Genomic DNA, 19772 nt, shown 5'->3' on the forward strand with positions numbered 1-19772 from the left:
CTCAGGTCGTGTCTGCTTTGGACCCAGGAGACTGGATAGTAGCTTTGTTCTTGCAGGACGCATTTATTTGCACTCTTGTTCTGCCTGGCCACAGGCTTTATCAGCACTTTCAGTTCACTCTGCTTCCTTTCAGCCTTATCAACGCCACTAGGGTGTACACCAAGGTGATGGCGGTGGTTGCAGCGCATCTGTGGCGATCAGGGGTGCTAGTCATCCCCTATCTCGATGAGTGGCTATTGAAGGCGGGCTCACCCCAGGCTGTTGTCTCCCACCTCAAGACTATGGCAGACCTCCTGCACAGTCTAGGGTTCACTGTCAATGTGCCGAAGTCACTCATGACTTACTCTGACAAGCCCTTTTATTGGAGGTGTTCTGGACACAGTGCAGTTTCGGGCTTATCCTCTTAAACAGCGAGTTCAGGATATTCAGGCTACAAGCAATCCGATTGGCACTGAAAGCCTTTTTACCCTCCATCCAGAGAAAGCCCGTACAGGTATTCATGGACAGCACCACTGCCATGTGGTACTATTGCAAATAGGGTGGTGTGGGTCTGTGGATCCTTTTTCAAGAGGCCTTGCATCTCTGGACATGGCTGGTCATCAGGGCATTTGCCTGATAATAAGACATTTGGCCAGTTCTCTGAATGCCAGGGCAGATGAACTCAGCCAAAGATACCTAGCGGATCACAAATGGCATCTCCACCTGGAAGTGGTGCACGGCCTCTTTCAGCAGTGGGGAGGGCCTTGATTACATCTGTTTGCCACCACTAAGACTGTGCAAAGTCAGCAGCTTTGCATGCTGGATTTTCTATGGTGGCTTTCACTCGGAGACGCTTTTTGTCTCAAGTGAAGCTCAGGCTTCCTGTGCGCCTTTCCGCTCATACCATTCTTGCCCAGAGTTCTCAACAAGATCAGGAGCAACCAGGCCAAGTCATCCTTGTATCCCGTACTGGGGACGGAGAGTATAGTATCCAGAGTGGTTGAGCATGGCCATTAATCCTCTGATCAGGCTGCCCTTTCGGAACGATCTTCTGTTGCATCTGCAGGGGCAGGTCCTCCACCCGAACCTGCCAGCTCTTCGCCTTCTTGTGTGGAGATTTAGTGGTGGCAGTTGACCGCTTTTGACCTTCTTCCTGAAGTAGGACAATTTATCTTGGTAGCTAGGTGTCCCTCCACCAAAACTGTATACGCCTGATGTTGGAAACCATTTGTGGCATGGTGTTTAGAAAAGCAAATTGTTCCCCTTTCTGCTCCCTCTTTTCAAGTTCTTTTTTTTCTTCTTTTTTTTTTACCCTGTAGGGCTCTCCTCTAGGTACTCTGAAGAACTACTCACAAAAAAAAAATCCAGAACCAGTCTGACACCTTGGGCCAATTCTAAGGTATAGAATCTGTGACTTGATATAGTCTGTACCAGATAAAGGGTTACCAAAGGTAAGTAACATGTTCATTAGTCCATCTGTTAGGGTCTCTTAAGTCAATGTTTATGGTGGTATTTTTCTTTGCACTGCATTTTGTCTCATATCATGTTTTCTTTTGTGATTTGTTGATTGCAATCTCTTGGTTATAACAGTATCTTGGTACCTTCTATTTATCACTCTTCAAATAAATAATTGTGGCTGAATAAAAATAGTATAAAGAGGGAGCTATGGAATCTTGATTAGTCCCTTTTCAGATGATATCCATTTGATTGGCCAGTAATTTTATTATGTTGCACATGGACAGAGGCATTTTAGGTCTATGTATACACAACTTTAACTGCCTCCCAGACATCATGTGAACACAAACAAGCTTACTGATGGGGCTTTGTCTATGAGCCCCTCACTCCCAAAACAGCAGCAATTGCTGCAAACTGAGCAGGGGGCACAACATCAACCACAGTTGTAACAACTGCCACCAGGTCTGGTAGCAGAGAACTGACCACTTCTGCAACAACAGCAGAGCCCACCTCAGTGACAACAGCTCCCCCTCATCAGGAGCAACAGCACCACAACAATTGGCACTAAGGTAGGGACAGCACCAGCAGCCACAACAGTGACCACAACTCCTGCTGCCAGTGACCACACAGTAGAGGTCCAGGTGAGCGCCCTAGCCCCATGAGGAACACCATTTCTATGGTAGCCTTCAGTTGTGGAGGGCTGAAGGGGCAATCAACCAACAGTTTATAGGGTGCATTCATCAGAGCGAATTCAGGAGTATGGAGCCATAGCCATGTAACTGAGTCTGAAAGGTCCCCCTGGTGCTGGAGCCATTGTTTTCTCGTGTGTCACTGAAGGACCCTCATCCACCATCTAGCACGTGGCCCCACATAGTGCATTCCTTGAGGAACCCAAATTGGTGTCCAACGTTAAAGCTTTGGAATCAGGTCTCAAATATTTGCAATTTTGCACAGAGGAGGAAAAGCCTACAAGTATACAAGTTGTGTCTAACACCAGTCCTATAGAAGTCAGTCATTGCCTAGAAGTGAGATGAGACTTCTGTGCATTGATCATTGTAAGAAATTGGGTTACTGATTGAGGGGGTTGAAACCTTACTCAAGCAGTAACCACAATCTTTGTTATGGTGAAGTCACAAGCAAACCCCAAATTAACCTCTGCTCAACCCTCTGATAGCATGGCACAGTGCAGTCAGACTTATCGTGGAGGCAATGTGTAAAGTATTTATGCAGCACTTCAAACCATAATGAAGTAAAAATACAACACAAGAAAAATCCCACACCATTTAGAAAAGTAGAGTAAAATGTGATAATTAATGTGATACAAAAATGAAAAAAATCCAAATAATAGAACCAGAGATATGCAGTTTTAAAGATTTAAGTGGCTACTTGACCGCGCCAGACCAGGACAAAGTCACAAGTTCAGACTGACTGCGATGGAGGGCATGTCGGCTGCAGGGACCTGTTTAGGTCTCCTGAACAAGAGTACTTCAAATCCTGGTTGCACAGTGTTGCAAGGCCCTGTGCCGAAGGTGCATTGCATAGCCGAGGTGATACGAGTTCCGGGCTTGAGATGCGTCATGCAGCAGCATTTCCAGAGAGCTGTGAGGCTGCGATGCAAGGAACCTTCAGGCCTAATTCCAAGGGTCCAGGATTGGGGTGGCACCACTTGGCAGGCTAGGAGTCACAGTTGCAGAGTCCAGTTGCTGGTTACAGGAGACTAGTGCTTGGTGGTCCTAGGTGTACTGGTTGCAGGTTCAGTCCATCTTTCCCAGGCAACATCAGGCCAGCAGTCCTTCAGGGCAGCAGTTCAGAAGAGCAACATTCCTCTCATCAGCACAGCTGTCCTTCTTCCTGGCAGAGTTTTCAACAAGTCTGGCAGAGTTTTCAAGGAGTCCAGAAGAGTACTGAAGAGTTGGGGTCTGAGGTTCAATATTTACAACTAGTTCCCACTTTTAAGTAGGAGAAGCTTCCAGAGATTCTACCCCTCAGAAGTGCTTGGAATGTCATGCCTCTCTGCCCTCACCCCAGGCCCTTGTGAGAGTTCTCAGGCAGAATCTTTATGATGTGCAAGCATGGTAGGTGAAGCTTCTGCCCCTTGACCCATCCTGCCAACACCTATCTTCCCTTTGTCTGACTATCCAAGAGCAATACGCAGACCTCAACGACCAGCTTCAATTAGTCACGTGTCCCAGGATCAGACTGCATGCACCAAGTGGTTAGCACAAGAAAATGACAACTTTCTAAAGTGGCATTTTCAGAATTGTGATAAACAATCTGACTTTACCGTTCACAAGAGATTGTAATTACAATTATTTAGACTCGAAACTCGACCTGCTCTTGATTGAAAATAATGAATAAGTAATTGTAACAAGGTAACTCAATGTTATCCTACGAGACAGGTAGGCCTCTTTGTAGTGAAAAGCAAATGTAAGAGTTTTTCACTACCATGACATGTAAAACTAAATAGCACATTTCCATCTTTTTAAATATTCTGCACCCTAATCTCTGGGCTGTTTAGGGCCATAATATGTATTATGAAGGCACGTTTGGTCGTGACAAAAGGTTTATTTTGCCTGATAGAAATGAAAGTTAAAAAACTGACACACAAGCTGCAGTGGCAGACCTGAGCGTGTTTAAAGGGCTTCTTAAGTGGGTGGCACAATAAGTGCTCCAGGCTGACTAGTAGCATTCAGTTCACAGGCCTTGGACATATGTACTGCACTTTACTGGGGATTACAAGCAAATTAAATGTGCCAGTTGGGTATAAGCCAATTTTGCTATGTTTAGAGGAGAGAGCATAATCACTTTAGTTCTGGTTAGCAGTGGTAAAGTGCACAGAGTCTTAAGGCCAACAACAAAGAATTGGGTAAGAAGTGGAGGGTAAAGGCAAAACGTCTCAGGGTGACCCTGCAGAGAGGGTCAGGTCCAGCAGGTTGAATATGTTCCCTGACTAGTGAGGGGACCCGGCCTTTACAGGCCTGCCTTCCGAGTACGGTTATACATTCCTGACCTCCAAAGTGCAGCCACCACTATATCCAGCACCTTGGTGAAATCTGGCAATGCAGTTGTTAATGAAGTTTTGTGATTCAGTTGTCCTACCATATGGTAGAACTGGAAACTGAAAGTGCTAAGACGTTACAGTCAACCTCGGGTAATGCTTGTGTACTGAAAGGATTGGCAGATGAAAGTAGCCATTCTAGAGGTAAGCGGACTCCAACCAACCGCATTGACTTGCGCTGAAGGCCACCACAACCTAGCTGTATTACATCATTGTGAACTTATCCTGCTTAATTAACAGATTTAGGAGCCAAAGGTCCATAGTGGGTGTTGAACCTCAATCCTTTTTGGAAACCAAGAAGTAAAGGAAGTAGAATATCATACCCCTTATTTTTGAGGCCACTGTGGCCCCTTTGTTCAGCAGGGCAAGAATTTCAACCTCCAAAATTGAAGCATGTGCTGGAGAAGAAGTTCTTATGAAAAAAGGACCGTCCAGAGGAGAATGTACAAAGGGTTCAGCACAGCCCTTGGCGGTTAGCTGGCTAAACAGGCAGTCTGTTGTAATCATCTCTCGGTTGGTGGAGAAATGAGAGACCCTCCCAAACTCTGAATGTTGGTGGCACAGAGGAAGTAGAGATTTTGAGCAGAAGACGTCTGGACCTGGAGCTGCTGCTGTCATGGGTCTGGTGTCCTTTAGATCTACCCCTCCACTAAAAAGGGCAGTACGCTGGGGTGTTTGGATCATCGGTGAAGGCTGGTACTGCCAGGACTGTTGTGCCATGCAGCGACCATGAACATCAGCTTTACTGCAGGTGGATTTTTTTCACTTAGTAGGCAGTGAGTGTGTCATGGCTTTGCTGTTGAAGCGTCCCATAAGTATGCCAGCCTTTTCTCCAAATAACTGCTCATCATGTAAGCGTTTGTCCACAAGGGTTGCCTGGAAATCTCCAGAGAAATGTACCTAAGCATGGAGACATAGAGGGACAGGTTTTCCCAGGGATTGAGCAACAGTGTCTATTACAGGATCTGTGGGGAAGCATTCAGCCTATTGTAGACCTGATAGTAAAAACATTTTTTAATGTAGTCAGGCAGGCTGCTAACTATCAGCTTAGCCAACTCTGGCGTATTGGCTCAGCAGGAACTGTGCATTTGCTGTGCAGAAGGTGAAACTACCAGAGGTAGAGACTTTTCAACCCATATAGTTAAGCTTTGGACTCTTGGCCTTCGAGGCACAGCTGTAAAGGCATTTGGAGTCATCTTGGCAGGGGAGGCTTGAGCCACTAGACACTAATTATGGATGTGATGAGAAGAAGTTTGCGTTGCATGGAATGGGTCTGTTTCATCAAGCAATTTGCATGTGGACTGCGTAATCCAAAACGGGTTACTCCCAAGCAACATGTGATTTCTCAAAGCATTTCTCGTTGAAAGGTAGCAGAAATTCTCAAATTGCAGAGGAAGGATTTCAGTCAAATATTTAGTATGGGCTCACTGGAAGGCAAGATTAACTTAAAGAATTCCATTGCCTCTCGTACCTTCCAAGTGAACAAAGTGACTTCCTCGGAAGGCCCAGATAAGGTAAGGGATACCGTTTTTGAGATGACTCTAGCCCACTGGTGTTTTGTAAGTAAAGGAAAATGTCAGAATCTGTATTGTAAGAGTGGAGGATTTTGTTGGCTTCTTATTTCATATGGCCATAATCTTTATTAGGCATGCAAGGGCATTCGCGTCGGACATGAAAACTTGACTGTAGGGGCGTCTCTTTTGGCTCCAAGGATAGATTGTGCCAAGAGTTCATGATTATAACAGGCTTGAACTTCTTCTTTTTGAACAACATTGACTTTGAGGACTGCACAAACAAATGATGTAGATGAGTCAGAGTTCGGTGGGTGGTGCCTTGGAGTTGTCAGATGCAGTGCCAAAGCTTGAACCTATGGAGTCACAGAGTCTGTCGGCATTAGGGTTGGAGCAACTGGAATCGTCAAACCCAAAGGGAATGGACCGACTTACAGTGAGTGACTTAGAGGGTAACGGGGCCGCCCTAAAAATATAAAGCATGGCCTGTTGGAAGACCTCGGCCTGTGCCCGGAGTCAATTGATGAAGGTGTAAATTCTGGTTTCATCTTTTTTTACATGGGAATTGGATCAGATTGGTAGTCCGAATGGTTTTGGGAGAGGGACCCATGCTTCAAGGAAAATGAGAATTTCTGCTTCCACTGCTGCTTTCTATGCTTTGGCAGGATCTGTTGGTAAGTTGTTCCCTTGTGCGGAAGACTTACCTACAGGGGAAGGGTATCAATTTGGCATATACCAGAGGGTCTTAATCAAAAAATCACCTGGTCTACTGTTTCTTAGGTGCTTGAATAAGCAGGATTGTTCGAATCCTAGACACAATATGCATATGTCATGTATATGCAACTAGGCTTTCTTCTTACGTCATCTGCAAAAGGTTTAAAATACCAAAATTCAAAGAGGAAGAATTTACTCGTTGAGGAAGTGAGAAGAGCTTTGGACCCCCATGTTTAAAGTAGAGAAAAACAGGTCACCAGCACACCCATTGGCACCATGTATAATCCAGTGTTGGCACATTCTGAGTGGCCGGTATTGTGGCTGAAGCTGACCTATTGCTTTGGATAAAGCTTCTGGATCCCATCTGGTGTCTGTAGAATATTCAAAATGAGAGATAAATGCAGGAAGATGTACCCCTGACAGTTTCATTTCTGTTCTATAGTCTCTCAGCCTACAGTGGTAATTGTTTGCACCTATTCTTTGACATCATATTTGGCATATAAATGGATTCTCCCAGTTTGATAAGTAATTTTGTCATTTAATACACATAGTAGCCACCCATGCTCTTGCAGCGCAGTCACACAAGTATTTTCTCTTGTGCTGACAGGATTTCCTTAATTCTTTTTACCGTAAGACACTTCGCACAGTTGAACTTGCGGTGTTTCTGGGGAACTGCTGCATGTTTCCTCAGCCAGGACACAGGACATAGCTCTTCAAGAACAGCTTGATTAAATACATTGTTTCTCTACCACTTTGTTTCAGTGCTTGTTCTTTCTTTCTTCAATGAGATTTAGTCTTGAACAATACAGTATATGCATATGCAACTGGTCCTTCCAAGTCCTCCAGGCTCAGATTGAACTGTCCTTGTTTGGAAATCCCATCTTCTGACTGGCTGGGATGTTTTTCCAGGTATCTTCAGTTCTGGAGGCTGGATGGTGCATTCTATGCTACTGTACATCAGGATTTGATTTGATTTTCTGCTGTAATTCAATCCACACCTTTGACGTCTGCCTTGATCTTGGTTTAGTACTGTTTGACTCCGTTTCCTTAATATTATATAAAGTGGGCATCCCCCTTTTCTTTCCTGGTTATGGAATTGTTGATTCTTGCTTAGCTGTGTGTTGGAATTGGTAATCCAACATGTCCTGTTGTTTGTATGTGTCAAGTGGCTAGATGTCAAAGTGGTTGGTAACAACTTTGTACTGGCTTAGAATCATCTCATTTACTAAGGAGTGCGAAAAGAAACAGGACCAAAGTGTTAACGTTTTGATTTCTTACCACTACTCTCTGTTCTACCCCTTTTCCTTGGCACAGTACAGCATCCCCTCCTCTCTTGCCTAGCCTGTATCTGATATAAACCTGCTTGGATATCTGAAACGAGAATTTCTAGTTGAGATGAGCGGTATAAGTATCATCAAGTTAAACGGGGGAGACACCAGAAATGTTAATAACCATCAAGGGTGAGCAAGATTGCTTAAATGCCGAACATTGACTGTTCCTCAAGCAGTAAGATCTATGGTGAGGAAAGACAGGACTAAGTGTAATGAGGATTATTGGTATGAATAAAGTTTCCTTTACTGCAGTGGCTGCCATTATTATGAGGAAGTAATGGGCAGGCACATACATACTCATCCACATGCACACTCACTCACACCTATCCATTTACAACCTCACACACACACATTCGCCATTCACAAGCCTACACACACATGAAAATCCATTTACAGCACACATACATTCATACACTCACTCATGCACCTAGACATTAAAATAAATGTACTTACCTTGTGATAGCAGGTCCAGCAGGTAGCAGGAAAAGATGCAGAAAGCACCGGAAGGAGCTGGATATTTCTGGGAGGGAAGGGAAAACACAATGGCCCATTGGCTGACCTTGTAATGGGTTAGGTAACGAGAGGAGGACCTTCCCAATAGGGAGAGGGAGAGTGAGAGCTGCTGATCCCAACCCACTCTATGAGAGGCGTCCATGATGTCACTCAGCCTTAGGTACTTCAGGGCTTAAATCTGAAGCGCCCAGGTCTGATGCTATCTGTGACTCTTCCCCTCATCATGAGGAGGAGGACCTTGCAGCTCTTTGCCAGACTGACTTGGTCACGCCCACAGAGCTGTGAAATCTTGAGCCTGGCAAAGCTTTGGTCAGGCTGCCAGACGCCTCCTCTTTTACTGCATGATCAGCACCTGTCTGCCTGACCAGACAATGAAGAGACCTTTGCTCAGCCTGACCAACACTCTTCATGTTTTGCAAAAGGGTGGAGAGACTCAGCCCCTCACCCTAAATGATGGGTCACCGCTGCTTCAACAGAACCTTGATAACAATGAAGTAATTTAATATTACAGACCTCCGTTTGTCTTTGGTGGCAATCCTAAAGAGATGAGATGCACTGTGGGAATTACTCCATGATTTTACTTTATTGATGTATGATGACAATTGCAAAAGAAAATATGTGCAAATGTAGCAACCCACTTCCTGCACTCCAGGATGCAACATAATGTTCCTATATTTTACCCAACAGAACTAGAAGATTGATTGATATGAGAAAATATTGAAAATTAAAGGATTAGGGGGAAGGCAATGAGGGTCTACCACACAGGACAACCATTTAAAAAAGTATGTCCTTCAAATAACGACTACATGCAGTCTTGATACGGTCTATATCATTTTAACACTCATAAAGGATAGTCAGTTATTGTAATGTGTAAGGTAAGTTGAGGGCATTTTTGATACTGAGATTGAGGTGTTTTTGGTTAAATAGTACATTGCCGTTTGTGAGTCTGTTTCTTCCTGCCATTCCAGGAATATACTAAGATTGAAATTGAGTTCACAGTGACAGTTTATCTCCACCTTCTATTTCTTAGGTTGTAGCAGGAAACATCTACAACTGACTGTGGCAACCTCATCAAATCTCTTCCTTTAGCCAGAATGCCCTGTTGGTAACCTAAGTTGTACGCAGTCTACAGGCTTGCATGTTACTGGATATATGTGTTACTAGATTGTGCTGTTCGAGTGTGTTTGGTGCTTGTTGGTGATGATGTAATTCACTTGTCTTTGTTTGTGGTTACCTCAGTGAAGTTTGTTTAGGCATTAACAAGTTTACTTCGCCCCCTGTCCTCCTCTGTTTTCCTACCGTCGAGGTTGTGTTAACAGTGTACTGGTCTTTATCATCCTTAGGTTGTTGAAATACTTTGGTCTGTCAGCTTCTATAGCAAAGCTTTCCTTTGTGAGCAGGAGGGGATGAGGTTTGAGCATCATCAGCACTGAAGTTTTATAGTGTGTGCGTGTGTGTGTTGATTTTGTCTGTACCTGCTTTTCGAGGGTGGGCACAGAAAACTTCTGTTGCCTGCAGGTTTGGGATCTGTTTGCTATCTTGTTTCCAGGGAAGCAAAGCAGTAGCATGGTCCTTGTATGTTGCCTGGCAGAAAAGCTGTGTTGATATTGTGGATGCTGCTTCAGGCAGTGACTGGAGGAACGGGAGGTTTGTGGCTGTGCTCCTGACAAACGCAGAAGAATCCTGTGCAATAAATTTGCACAGTGCTGCAATTCAGTACTGCTTTGACTTTACCACCTGTGACAAAGGCGGTAACAGTCACACAATGTTTCTATATCAACAGCAGTTTTAGTCTTGGATTCTAAGTACCTTGTCCATAGTACTGCATTGAAACCCTGCAATCATACGCAACATAGGTGTGGATATGTGCATTGTTTATTCTGTAGTGAACACTTGTCCCTGCTTTCCTTTCCTAAAGTTATCAACTCCTATTCATAGTTTCTGATTACCACTCTTGGTGGAATTTGTTATTGTTGTCGTAGTTTTTATTGTCATTAACATTATTATTCTTATTACTATTATTATTGATGTGTGATGTGCTGTGTTTAACTAAGGCTGTGCTGTACACTGCATATCTTTACTTGTTCGTTTTCCTTTGCAAAATCGTAAAACCCTTCTTTACCAAGCTTGATGTAGACCATACAGAAGTTATTATACTTGAGACAACATGACTTTTATTGAAGTGCACTCATGTTTCATGTTCATAAAAGGCAAATCATTTTTGACAAAGGTCGAGTTAGCAGACTCTTCTGAACATTTGTCTGTCTTTTTTCCAGGCCATTGGATATGTTTTGGAGGGGTTAGCAGACCCATTTGTTCGAACTGGCCATCGCCTTGCTCTTTACCAACGTGCATTGCGTATCAGAGAATCAGCCAGCTGTAAGAAGTTACGACATCTGTTCCAAGATATGCCTGTAATCGAAGTGGAAGATGTTACCCATGTGAGTAAAGTCAGGGATTGGTTTGAACACTAAGAATGGGTTGAAAAAAACAATCTGTCCTTTCAGGCCACCGTCTTATTCTGTACATTGGCACAATGCATCTGTGAGAATTACCTTGCTGCACAAAGTTATGAAACCTGTTACAAAATAGGCCTTTGCTCTCAGTGGAAAGTGTCATCCCTGTGATTAAAGTTAGTAATTGATTGTCGAACTCAAGATGATTTGGTACCATTTATACTGTAGCATTACCCCCCGCTTTTGTACTGGATAGTTTGCTGCTTTCACAAAAAATCTATTACACAGGCAGTAGTGTTGTGAACATATATTTTGTTTAGTGTTAGCAGTGTTAAGGAATAGGCAATGGGTATTGTCATTATAGAAAAATATTTTATACATCCAGAATACCATACAACAAAACAACGTTATAGGCAAAAACATTTGCAGAGTTTCACTTGCAGCACTACCATGATTACCTACCTTTTTTGTTATGTGTGCATATTTCAAAAGCACATGTGAAATCCCTGATAACTTGCGGTGCTTGCCCGAATCAGAGATCGTAATTTACGCCCACTCTTATATTCACTGGCTTCTCCACTGTCATTACCCTGGATATCTTGATATTCGTCCAGTGTTATTTCCAGACATCCTGATAAGAGCAAAGCCAGGGCTACAGACTAAGAAAATGAATGGTGTCTCCGGCCGACATGACTTAAGGATACTGGCCCATGGAACCTATGTGATCACCTAAGGCCACTCTTCACCTGTTTTTACCTGAGAATCAATTAAGTTTTCTCGGCCACCACTGAGCAGGGAACCGGTCAAGGGATTTATCCTATGCAGCATAGCCCAGGCCATCGTGGGGTTGACATCACCTGTCCCGATCAAGTGGATGATTTTGGGTGTACACATTCTCCACGCTCTGTTCATTGCAAAGGAAATTTGTGTTTGTGGCATGTGTAGTTACACATTTATGACACATGCTCTGCATACTCTTGCCATCCATTGCTGGGCTCGGATGTGCACAACTTGTTTTTCTTCTAAGAAGTCTTTTGAGTCTCGGGGTATAGTGAATCCTTCAGTGACTGGTAATGGTCATGGGCATCAGCTCCATTGTTAAATTATTTTCTTCTGCCGCCAGGGTCGAATGTGCATCGCCAGAGCTTTCAGTCAACACTGCGTGTTGTTCGCCATTGGGGCCTCAATTCTTCCACTCCCATTTGCAAGAGACAGTTGGTTTATTCGCAATATCATAGTCTCTTGGTTTCCGTGGTTCTTCCGTCAGTTTTACGTCTGAGACTTTGTCGACTCCCATTTCGGGGCCTCACCTCTCTCAGGTTTGTTTTATTGGGCTTAATCCTCGAGAATGCACAGACAGTGGTGGAAAGGGCACCTTTTTGTTGCTGTCCACAGTGCCACTCCAATTACTCATGGACAGATCAGCAGTTGGTGTAAAACCTCTGCTTATTGCAGGAGCATGATAAGACCTCCTTCTCCGCTCGCTTCACCTTCCAGTCCAAGAAAATCATCCAATACCACCAGGATAGTCAGCTCGCTCAGTACACTATGGAAAAGAGCGAGATGAGGATGCATCTTCAGGTAGGACGCCAAAGGAGAGGTGGTTGTCGCCACTTTCGTCAAACAAGCGACTTCTTTCAGCCTGGAGCCAGATTTACATTTGGACCCTGAGACAGCAGTTCGGCAGCCCACACCAGGTCAACATCAGAAGACCTCGGCAGTGAGTGGAGCTCCTTACAGCTGTTAAAATCAGGTCGCCCACTGCCGCTCTGGGGGTTTTGTGCCGAGCCCACAGTTAGGGCCACAGCCTTCCGCTCCACCACTACATCCAGCCATAGCCTGCACTGCCCTTTAGAGTCCACACTGGCTCCATCCCTGGCACCAAGCCAACCACCCAAAACCTTGCTTTCCTCAGCGCTCTTTGGGTTCTCGGTGCCAGCGCCAATTGGTTGTTTACAGCGTAATGTTCAGTGTCGCAACCTATCTCATATCTGAAACATCCTTTGGCACCCAGTAGACCACCCACAGCAGACTCTGAGGGTCAGAAATTAACAATTCTACAATGCCTCCAGGAGGAATTGGACACTGCAAAAGTGACTGATTATTCACCCTGCATGGAGAAAATTACAGCTAAACCACCACCAAGGGTTGTGAAGACTCTTCCTCACAAGAGGAAGCTTACCTTTGAGGAGGAGCTTGCATTGGAGCCTCCACCACCTCTCAAGCTGAAGAAGCATCAGAATAAAGGCACTGGTTGTCTGTACTCTCATCCTTCTGTGCCTCCTCCACCTTCTTAGGAGGGTTCACCACATTCATTCTACAGGTAGTGGAGTCTCCTGCATTCTATGGGCTCTTATGATCCTCTTAGGGTCCTGAGCCACAGGATGATCCCTGGGGCGATTATGATGTGATTACACCGACCTGGATTTATATCAAGCCAAACCCTCCCCTTCAGAGGTCATTCATAGAGTGCCCACCTTCCACAAGGTAGGTATCCACACTTTCCAACATCCAGCTCAGTTCAATACCTCTGTATGCTCAAGGGCATGTTAAAAACCCCCAGCCCCTCAGATATCTTTAAGGACCCTGTAGAGGGTAGGGTGGTCTCTCCCAGGGTGGATAAGATATTAAAGCCCTCACCTCTGTACCCACCCTATATAAAAGGTCAAATCCCACAAGACTTGTTAGTGGCGTATACTGCACGCAAATCGGCTAATGCACGGGGAACTCGGTTGACTTACTCTCTAGGTATGATAGGGCCCAGTGGGATGAGATGGGAGACTTGATCCACCACCTCCAGGATTCCTATAAGCAGGGGGCAGAGGAATTAGTTGTGGAAGGGACGACTATTTTCAACATCACGATTCGGAATGCTCTACACACCACTGCCAGAGGTTTTAATTCCAGTGTCCTTATACACTGCCATACCTGGCTCCATGTGTCTTGTTTCAAACCCAAGGTCCAGCAGCATCCAATCAACATGCTCTTTGATGGGAACAGCTCTTTTGCCTCAAGATGATCAGATGCTAGAGAAAATCAAGAAGGACACAGACAAGGCTAAGGCTATGGGAGCTCTTCAGACCTCATTAGCACGTGGTTCCTTTCACAAGTACCAGTTTCAGGGCCTCCTGCCAAAGCCACCTCCACAGAGGCTTCCACCTCCTACCAAAGGCAACAGCAGCAGTCAACCCTCCCATGGTTAATTCCAAGGGAAGAGGCAGAGGGGGTGCAGCACGGTAAACCGCTCATGCCAAACAGTGACTTACTTCTATCCTCCTGACCACGCAATACCTGTCATGGGAAGGCTGCAGGGCTTCTTCTCCCGCTGGCAACATATCACCTTAGAACAGCAGGTACTCTCCATTATAGAGCAGGGTTACTGCCTGGAACTACTGCTCCACTACCAAATATCCTCCCTTCCATCCCCTCTCCTCCACAATACGCCCCCTCCAAGAGGAAGTCTAAGCCCTCCTACTCAAAGGTGCCATAGAGCTTATGCCGCCACACCAACCCAGCAAAGAGTTGTATTCGCTATTCCATAAGTAGGATGGGTCTCCGGGGCCTATGCTCCATCTCAGGTCCCTCAACAAGTACATACTGTTGGAGCATTTCCACATGGGCACACTCCAGGATGTCATTCCCCTGTTTAAGCATGGTGACTTTATGACCACCCTCGACCTCAAGGATGCCTGTTTCCACATTCCAATCCACCTGGTACAACAATGCTATCCCAGGTTTGTGGACAGCACATCCAGTTCCAAATTCGGCCTTTTGTGGTGACTAACAACATCCTCCCACCCCCTCTCCCCACTGGTGGCTGCTCATCTTCGGAGGAGCTGCATCCACGTCTTCCCTTACTTCAACGACTGGCTGATCAAGAGCACAACAGCACTCGCGCTTGGCTCACACCCAGGCTACCGCAGACCTACTTTATGTTCTAGGGTTCACAATCAATACTACACAGCCTCATCTCCAGCCCCTACAAATCCAACCCTTTTGGGGCTAGTTCCCCAGCCCTGCACAGGTTCAAGCCTTTCAGATATTGCTCCAGAGCCAGATAGCCAGTAACAGCCATGTTATACGGTTCCTACCAAAATAGTAAGACTGCATTAGGACAACAGAACTTCTGAATGCGGTAACTGAGTTCGTCCACACCATCAGAAGCTGTTGGCCCAATTCCTGGTTAGCTCACAGTGCCTCACCCAAACCCCTAACCTCACTGCAACATGACACTCCGATCCCTAAGAGAGTTGTGGAAGCAGATTTTACCCTTTCGTTGTCTTATTCATGCGTGCCCAGGCAAAACACAAGAGAGATAATTTTTCCAATACATTTATTGAAACAATCGTGGTCTTGATAGAGAGAATGAGCTGAGATCATTTGGCAGATGAAAAAAAGCGTTATCAGCATTATGAACATGGTGAAAAGAATAAACAGCCCAACCATGGTAGATGGTTTCAAGATAAACCTATCACTAACCTTTACTGAGAGCATAGTGAAAAATGACCCTCTACCTTTGCCCGATCCAAAGGGATAGCCTTAGCCCCCATACTTGGAGAACTGAACCAGGAAAGCATCCTGTCATGTAGATGGCGATCTTTCTCTTTGCTAACTTAAAGATCAGCGCCAACAGAGCTGCATGTCAAACACAGCGTTTGCCCCAAGACGGCCTCAGCTGGAGTCCTCAAGTCCTTTTCCCCAGGTTTATGTTGACAAAGTAGTTCCTAGGACTAACCAAAGATTCCTACCCAATGTTGTATCTCCTTTCCAAGTCAATCAAACCATTGACCTCCTGGTGTCCATTCCACACCCAGACTCGGTAGCAGAGAAAGCCATTCACACAGTAAAAGTAAAGAGGGCCCTCGTGTACTACACTGATAGTACAAAAATCTTTGTAAAACTCAACAACTATTGCCTACAAGGGAGCACAATTTCCCAAAATCAGAGATAGCACGATGGTTAGTCAAGTACATCCAGACTTGCTATGCTAAAGTCAAACAACCTCTTCCGACACCTAGGCCACCTTCTACATGCAAGCAATCAACCTCCATGGCCTGTCTAGTTAACACCTGTAGGGCATCTACCTGGTCCACCACACCCACATTTACCAAACACTACTGTGTTGATGTGCTAGCACACCAGCAAGCTCAAGAGGGCCAGCCTGTATTATGTACACTTTTTCAATGTTCTGCAGTGTCCTCTGACTAGCCATCTCTTATGGAAGAACTGCTTTACATCCTATACAGAGCATGTTCTCTACAGGTACACATGTCACAAAAATAAATTGTTGCTTACTCTGTCGTGGTATGCAGTGCTGTAGATTAGAATACACCTAATCTCCCCGGAAGCCTTTAGTTGCTGCAGATGTCTTTACTTTTATTTTCCTTCTTTCCTACATTCACTTGCATGGTCATCTTCCTGCGCTTTTGTGCTCCGTCTCCATCCTCATCTGCAGTGCGGGAAAACAGTTCAACAATGGAGTCGGAGTCATAGGAGGAACCACTATACCTCGTTACTTGAAAGATGTCTTGGAAGAAAAACAAGTTCTATATGTCCAAGCTCAACACTAGCTGGCAGGGATATTCAGAGTACGTGAATCTACAGTACTAACAGGGTATGTCACATTTTCCTTTAGTGGGCGGCATTGCAAGCAATAAATCATTCTACGAAGGTGACCTTGTTAGGTTCCATGAACTCAAGGGAAGCTTCACTGAACCCATCACTCTCAAAGAATAAACTCCCCTAAACTCCCATTTGTTTGTGCAGCCTTCCCTGAAAGTAGGTAACCCAGCTCAATCGGCTGGAAAGAAAATTAAATTCCTACAGCAAACTAAAAGAAAAGCTAGAGAAATACTACTACCTGATAACAGCACAAACTAATGGAAAACAAGCCCTAATTCCTGCCTACTCTGCTAAATAAAAGGAAAGTAATCTATTTTCCACTTGCCTTAATAATGACTCAGACTATTCTTTTGTGCCGTGCATACCTCTTCAACTCCACAGAAAGACTACGATGCCCCAAAAAACCTAATCCACTGAACACTTATGACCTACACCTGGCCTGCTTAAAAAAAACTTTAATTCGTCTCTAATTTAGTGGATGAAGGATCAGACTTACTTTCACTATCAACAAAACAGAACTGGGTTCTGCACTTCATTCCCTCCTTCTACATCCAAGTTATGCCCATGTTCCAACCCTGATGGATATAGTACTTTGATATATATCCTCATGACAGCACGGATTCCCTCTTCTCCTCTTATTGACCTCCTGTATAAAGAAGTCCCTCACTCTTGAAGGTTTGTTTATTCCCTTCCCCACAACCCATATGAATCCAAAACTGCAACAAAAACCTGAATCAGCGTCTTCAAAGGACACCCCCATCACATACCACTACTACAACAGGAACGTGACGCAAAAACAGAACTGCTATTCCTCTTGCACAGCACAACATTTTGGTCTAATGTACTTTCCAAAACCCTAGCCTTAGCCCACAAAGCCAGAATACCTTACAAATATAAACCTAATGTGGACACCTAAGTTTCTCTTGAAGCCGATCTAGCTATAGGAAACAGGATTCCACCCTCTTGCCATCCTCCAAAACGCTGTGTCTCAAAGAAATTGCACAGAATCATGAGAATCTCCACCAGTTACGCCCCTCTCTCCCAGCGATTATAGGCTGACCCACAAAGATACGCTGACATGAGCCAAGGCCCTCCCACAATAGGACTCTGGATACAACTGAAAATAACACTATTTTGCTATTGATTTCTTCCATTAGTGATGTATCCACGCGCAATAAACACCATATCATCAACACTTCGTAAAACGCAGACCTAACCCACCCTTACTAGAAATCCATTTGTATCATCTTAGTACCCTAATAATAATAATACAGTTTATACAGTGCTCGAATACCCTGAAGGCGTCTTGGTGCTGCCACAAAAAAGAACCTAACGCTGCCAACAACAACCCATGTTTATACTCTCCATTTAAAAAAAACATGTTTTCAATCTTTTCCTAAAAGACAGATGGTTGTGAAGGTCCTGTATATCTTGGAGTAAAGAATTCCAACGTTTTGCAGTTACATGGCAATCTGTGCATTTAATTTCTGGCACTTTCTCAGCATCCATTCACTAACTGCTCTCATGCAGTCTTGAAAATTCAAAGCTGTTGATTGAACATCCTCTGAGATCTTGACAACTATTTGTGTGTCATCTGCATAAGAATGTACTAATAGGCCAAAGGATCCAATTAAAGTTACTAACAAGAATACATCAAGATTAAATGAAGCAGGACTTAGTGAAGATCCTTGTGGCGCCCTAAGAAAAAGGGTTTTGGGCAAAATTGGTTATAAACTACATTCTGACATCTTCCTGTGAGAGATGATGTCACTAACAGTAGAGCTTCCCCTTTAATCCCTAACTCTGTCAGATGGGACAATAGCACAGAATGGTTGACTGTATCAAAAGCTTCAGAAAAATCAAGTAATAGAAGTACCACAGAGTCTCCTTTATTTACCATCCACCATATCATCCGTGGCAGATATTAATGCCGACTCCATACTGTGTCCACTTCTAAGCCCAGATTGAGTCTGATCCAGTATTGCATATTTATCCAGAACTGTACTTAGTTCTGAATTCAAGCAGCCTTTCTCTGTAGAGTTATCTGGAAAGCATAAAAGAGAAACTGGCTGATAGTTTTTTCACTCACTCAGATTACTTTTTAATAAGTAGAATTATTTTAGCATTTTTCCAGATACTAGGGAAAGTACCTAAAGGTAAATATAGGTTTTAATGTTTTAGCAGTTTCTGGTGCTAGCTCAAGAATCCACAGGGGACATGGATCTGAGTTCCTCTCTGAACCCCATGTACCGTTCCTCCTGCTGTGCCTGGATCTCCAGGAACCTGGCCAGTACCGTCGCCATCGTCTCCTGGGAGTGGTGGTATGCTCCCATGATGGTGGTGAGGGCCTCTTGGAGAGTGGGTTCCCATGGCCTGTCCCCCCCCTGTCGCACAGCAGCCCTCCCAGTTCCCCTGTTTCCCTGGGCCTCTGTCCCCTGGACGGTGTGCCCACTACCACTGCCCCCAGGTCCCTGTTGTTGGGGTGGTGGGTCAACCTGGGTGCCCTGTAGTGGCGGACACACTTCTGATTGACGTGTCCTGGAGACAGAGGCATGGGCCCGCTGGGTGGGAGCTGTGCTGGTGTTCCCAGAGGGGGTTAGGTCTGCTGTAGCCTGTGGCTGTGTGTGGGGAACCGACTGTCCAGAGGTCCCCGATGGGCCGGGCTGGTCATCTGGGTCCAGGTCGACAGAGCTGCTGTCATCGCTGGGGGCCTCTTCTGGGGGTGGGATGGACATCTCTGTACCCTCCGTGGCGGTGTGGTGGCGTTCGGGTCCTGCAGGGGTATAAGGGTATGGTTATTGGTTCTGTGTGTGGCATTTTGTGTGATGGGTGGGTGTCCGTGTACCCAAGTGCAGGCATTCCCTTGTGGGGGCTTTTGTGAGGGTGGCTTGTGGGGGTGATGTGTGTGTGCAGTGGGCATGCTTTGGTGATGGGTGTCCATGCTTTGTGGTCGCATGCAGGTCTAGGTGTTGGGATGGGTGGGTTGTGATGGTGGGACATTTGCAAGGAGTTGGTGTGATGGGGTGGGGGTGAGGGTGGGGGTATGTGCTGGCATGCAGGTGGGGTGGGGGTGGGAAGTAGTAGTTAAGAATTGACTTACCAGAGTCCATTCCTCCGCGTACTCCTGCGAGGC

The 19772-nt window shown here is 45.2% G+C and overlaps 1 protein-coding gene across 1 annotated transcript in view; it reads left to right on the forward strand.

The window, feature by feature from the left end:
* Positions 1-19772, forward strand: part of FAN1 (FANCD2 and FANCI associated nuclease 1) — a 231126-nt gene that overhangs the window by 102881 nt on the left and 108473 nt on the right. Inside the window, exon 9 of the mRNA XM_069222393.1 lies at positions 10838-11002. Coding sequence (XP_069078494.1) covers positions 10838-11002 — 165 coding nt within the window. The remainder of the gene's footprint in view (positions 1-10837; positions 11003-19772) is intronic.

Source organism: Pleurodeles waltl, chromosome 3_1, assembly GCF_031143425.1.
Source record: "Pleurodeles waltl isolate 20211129_DDA chromosome 3_1, aPleWal1.hap1.20221129, whole genome shotgun sequence".
NCBI lineage: Eukaryota > Metazoa > Chordata > Amphibia > Caudata > Salamandridae > Pleurodeles > Pleurodeles waltl.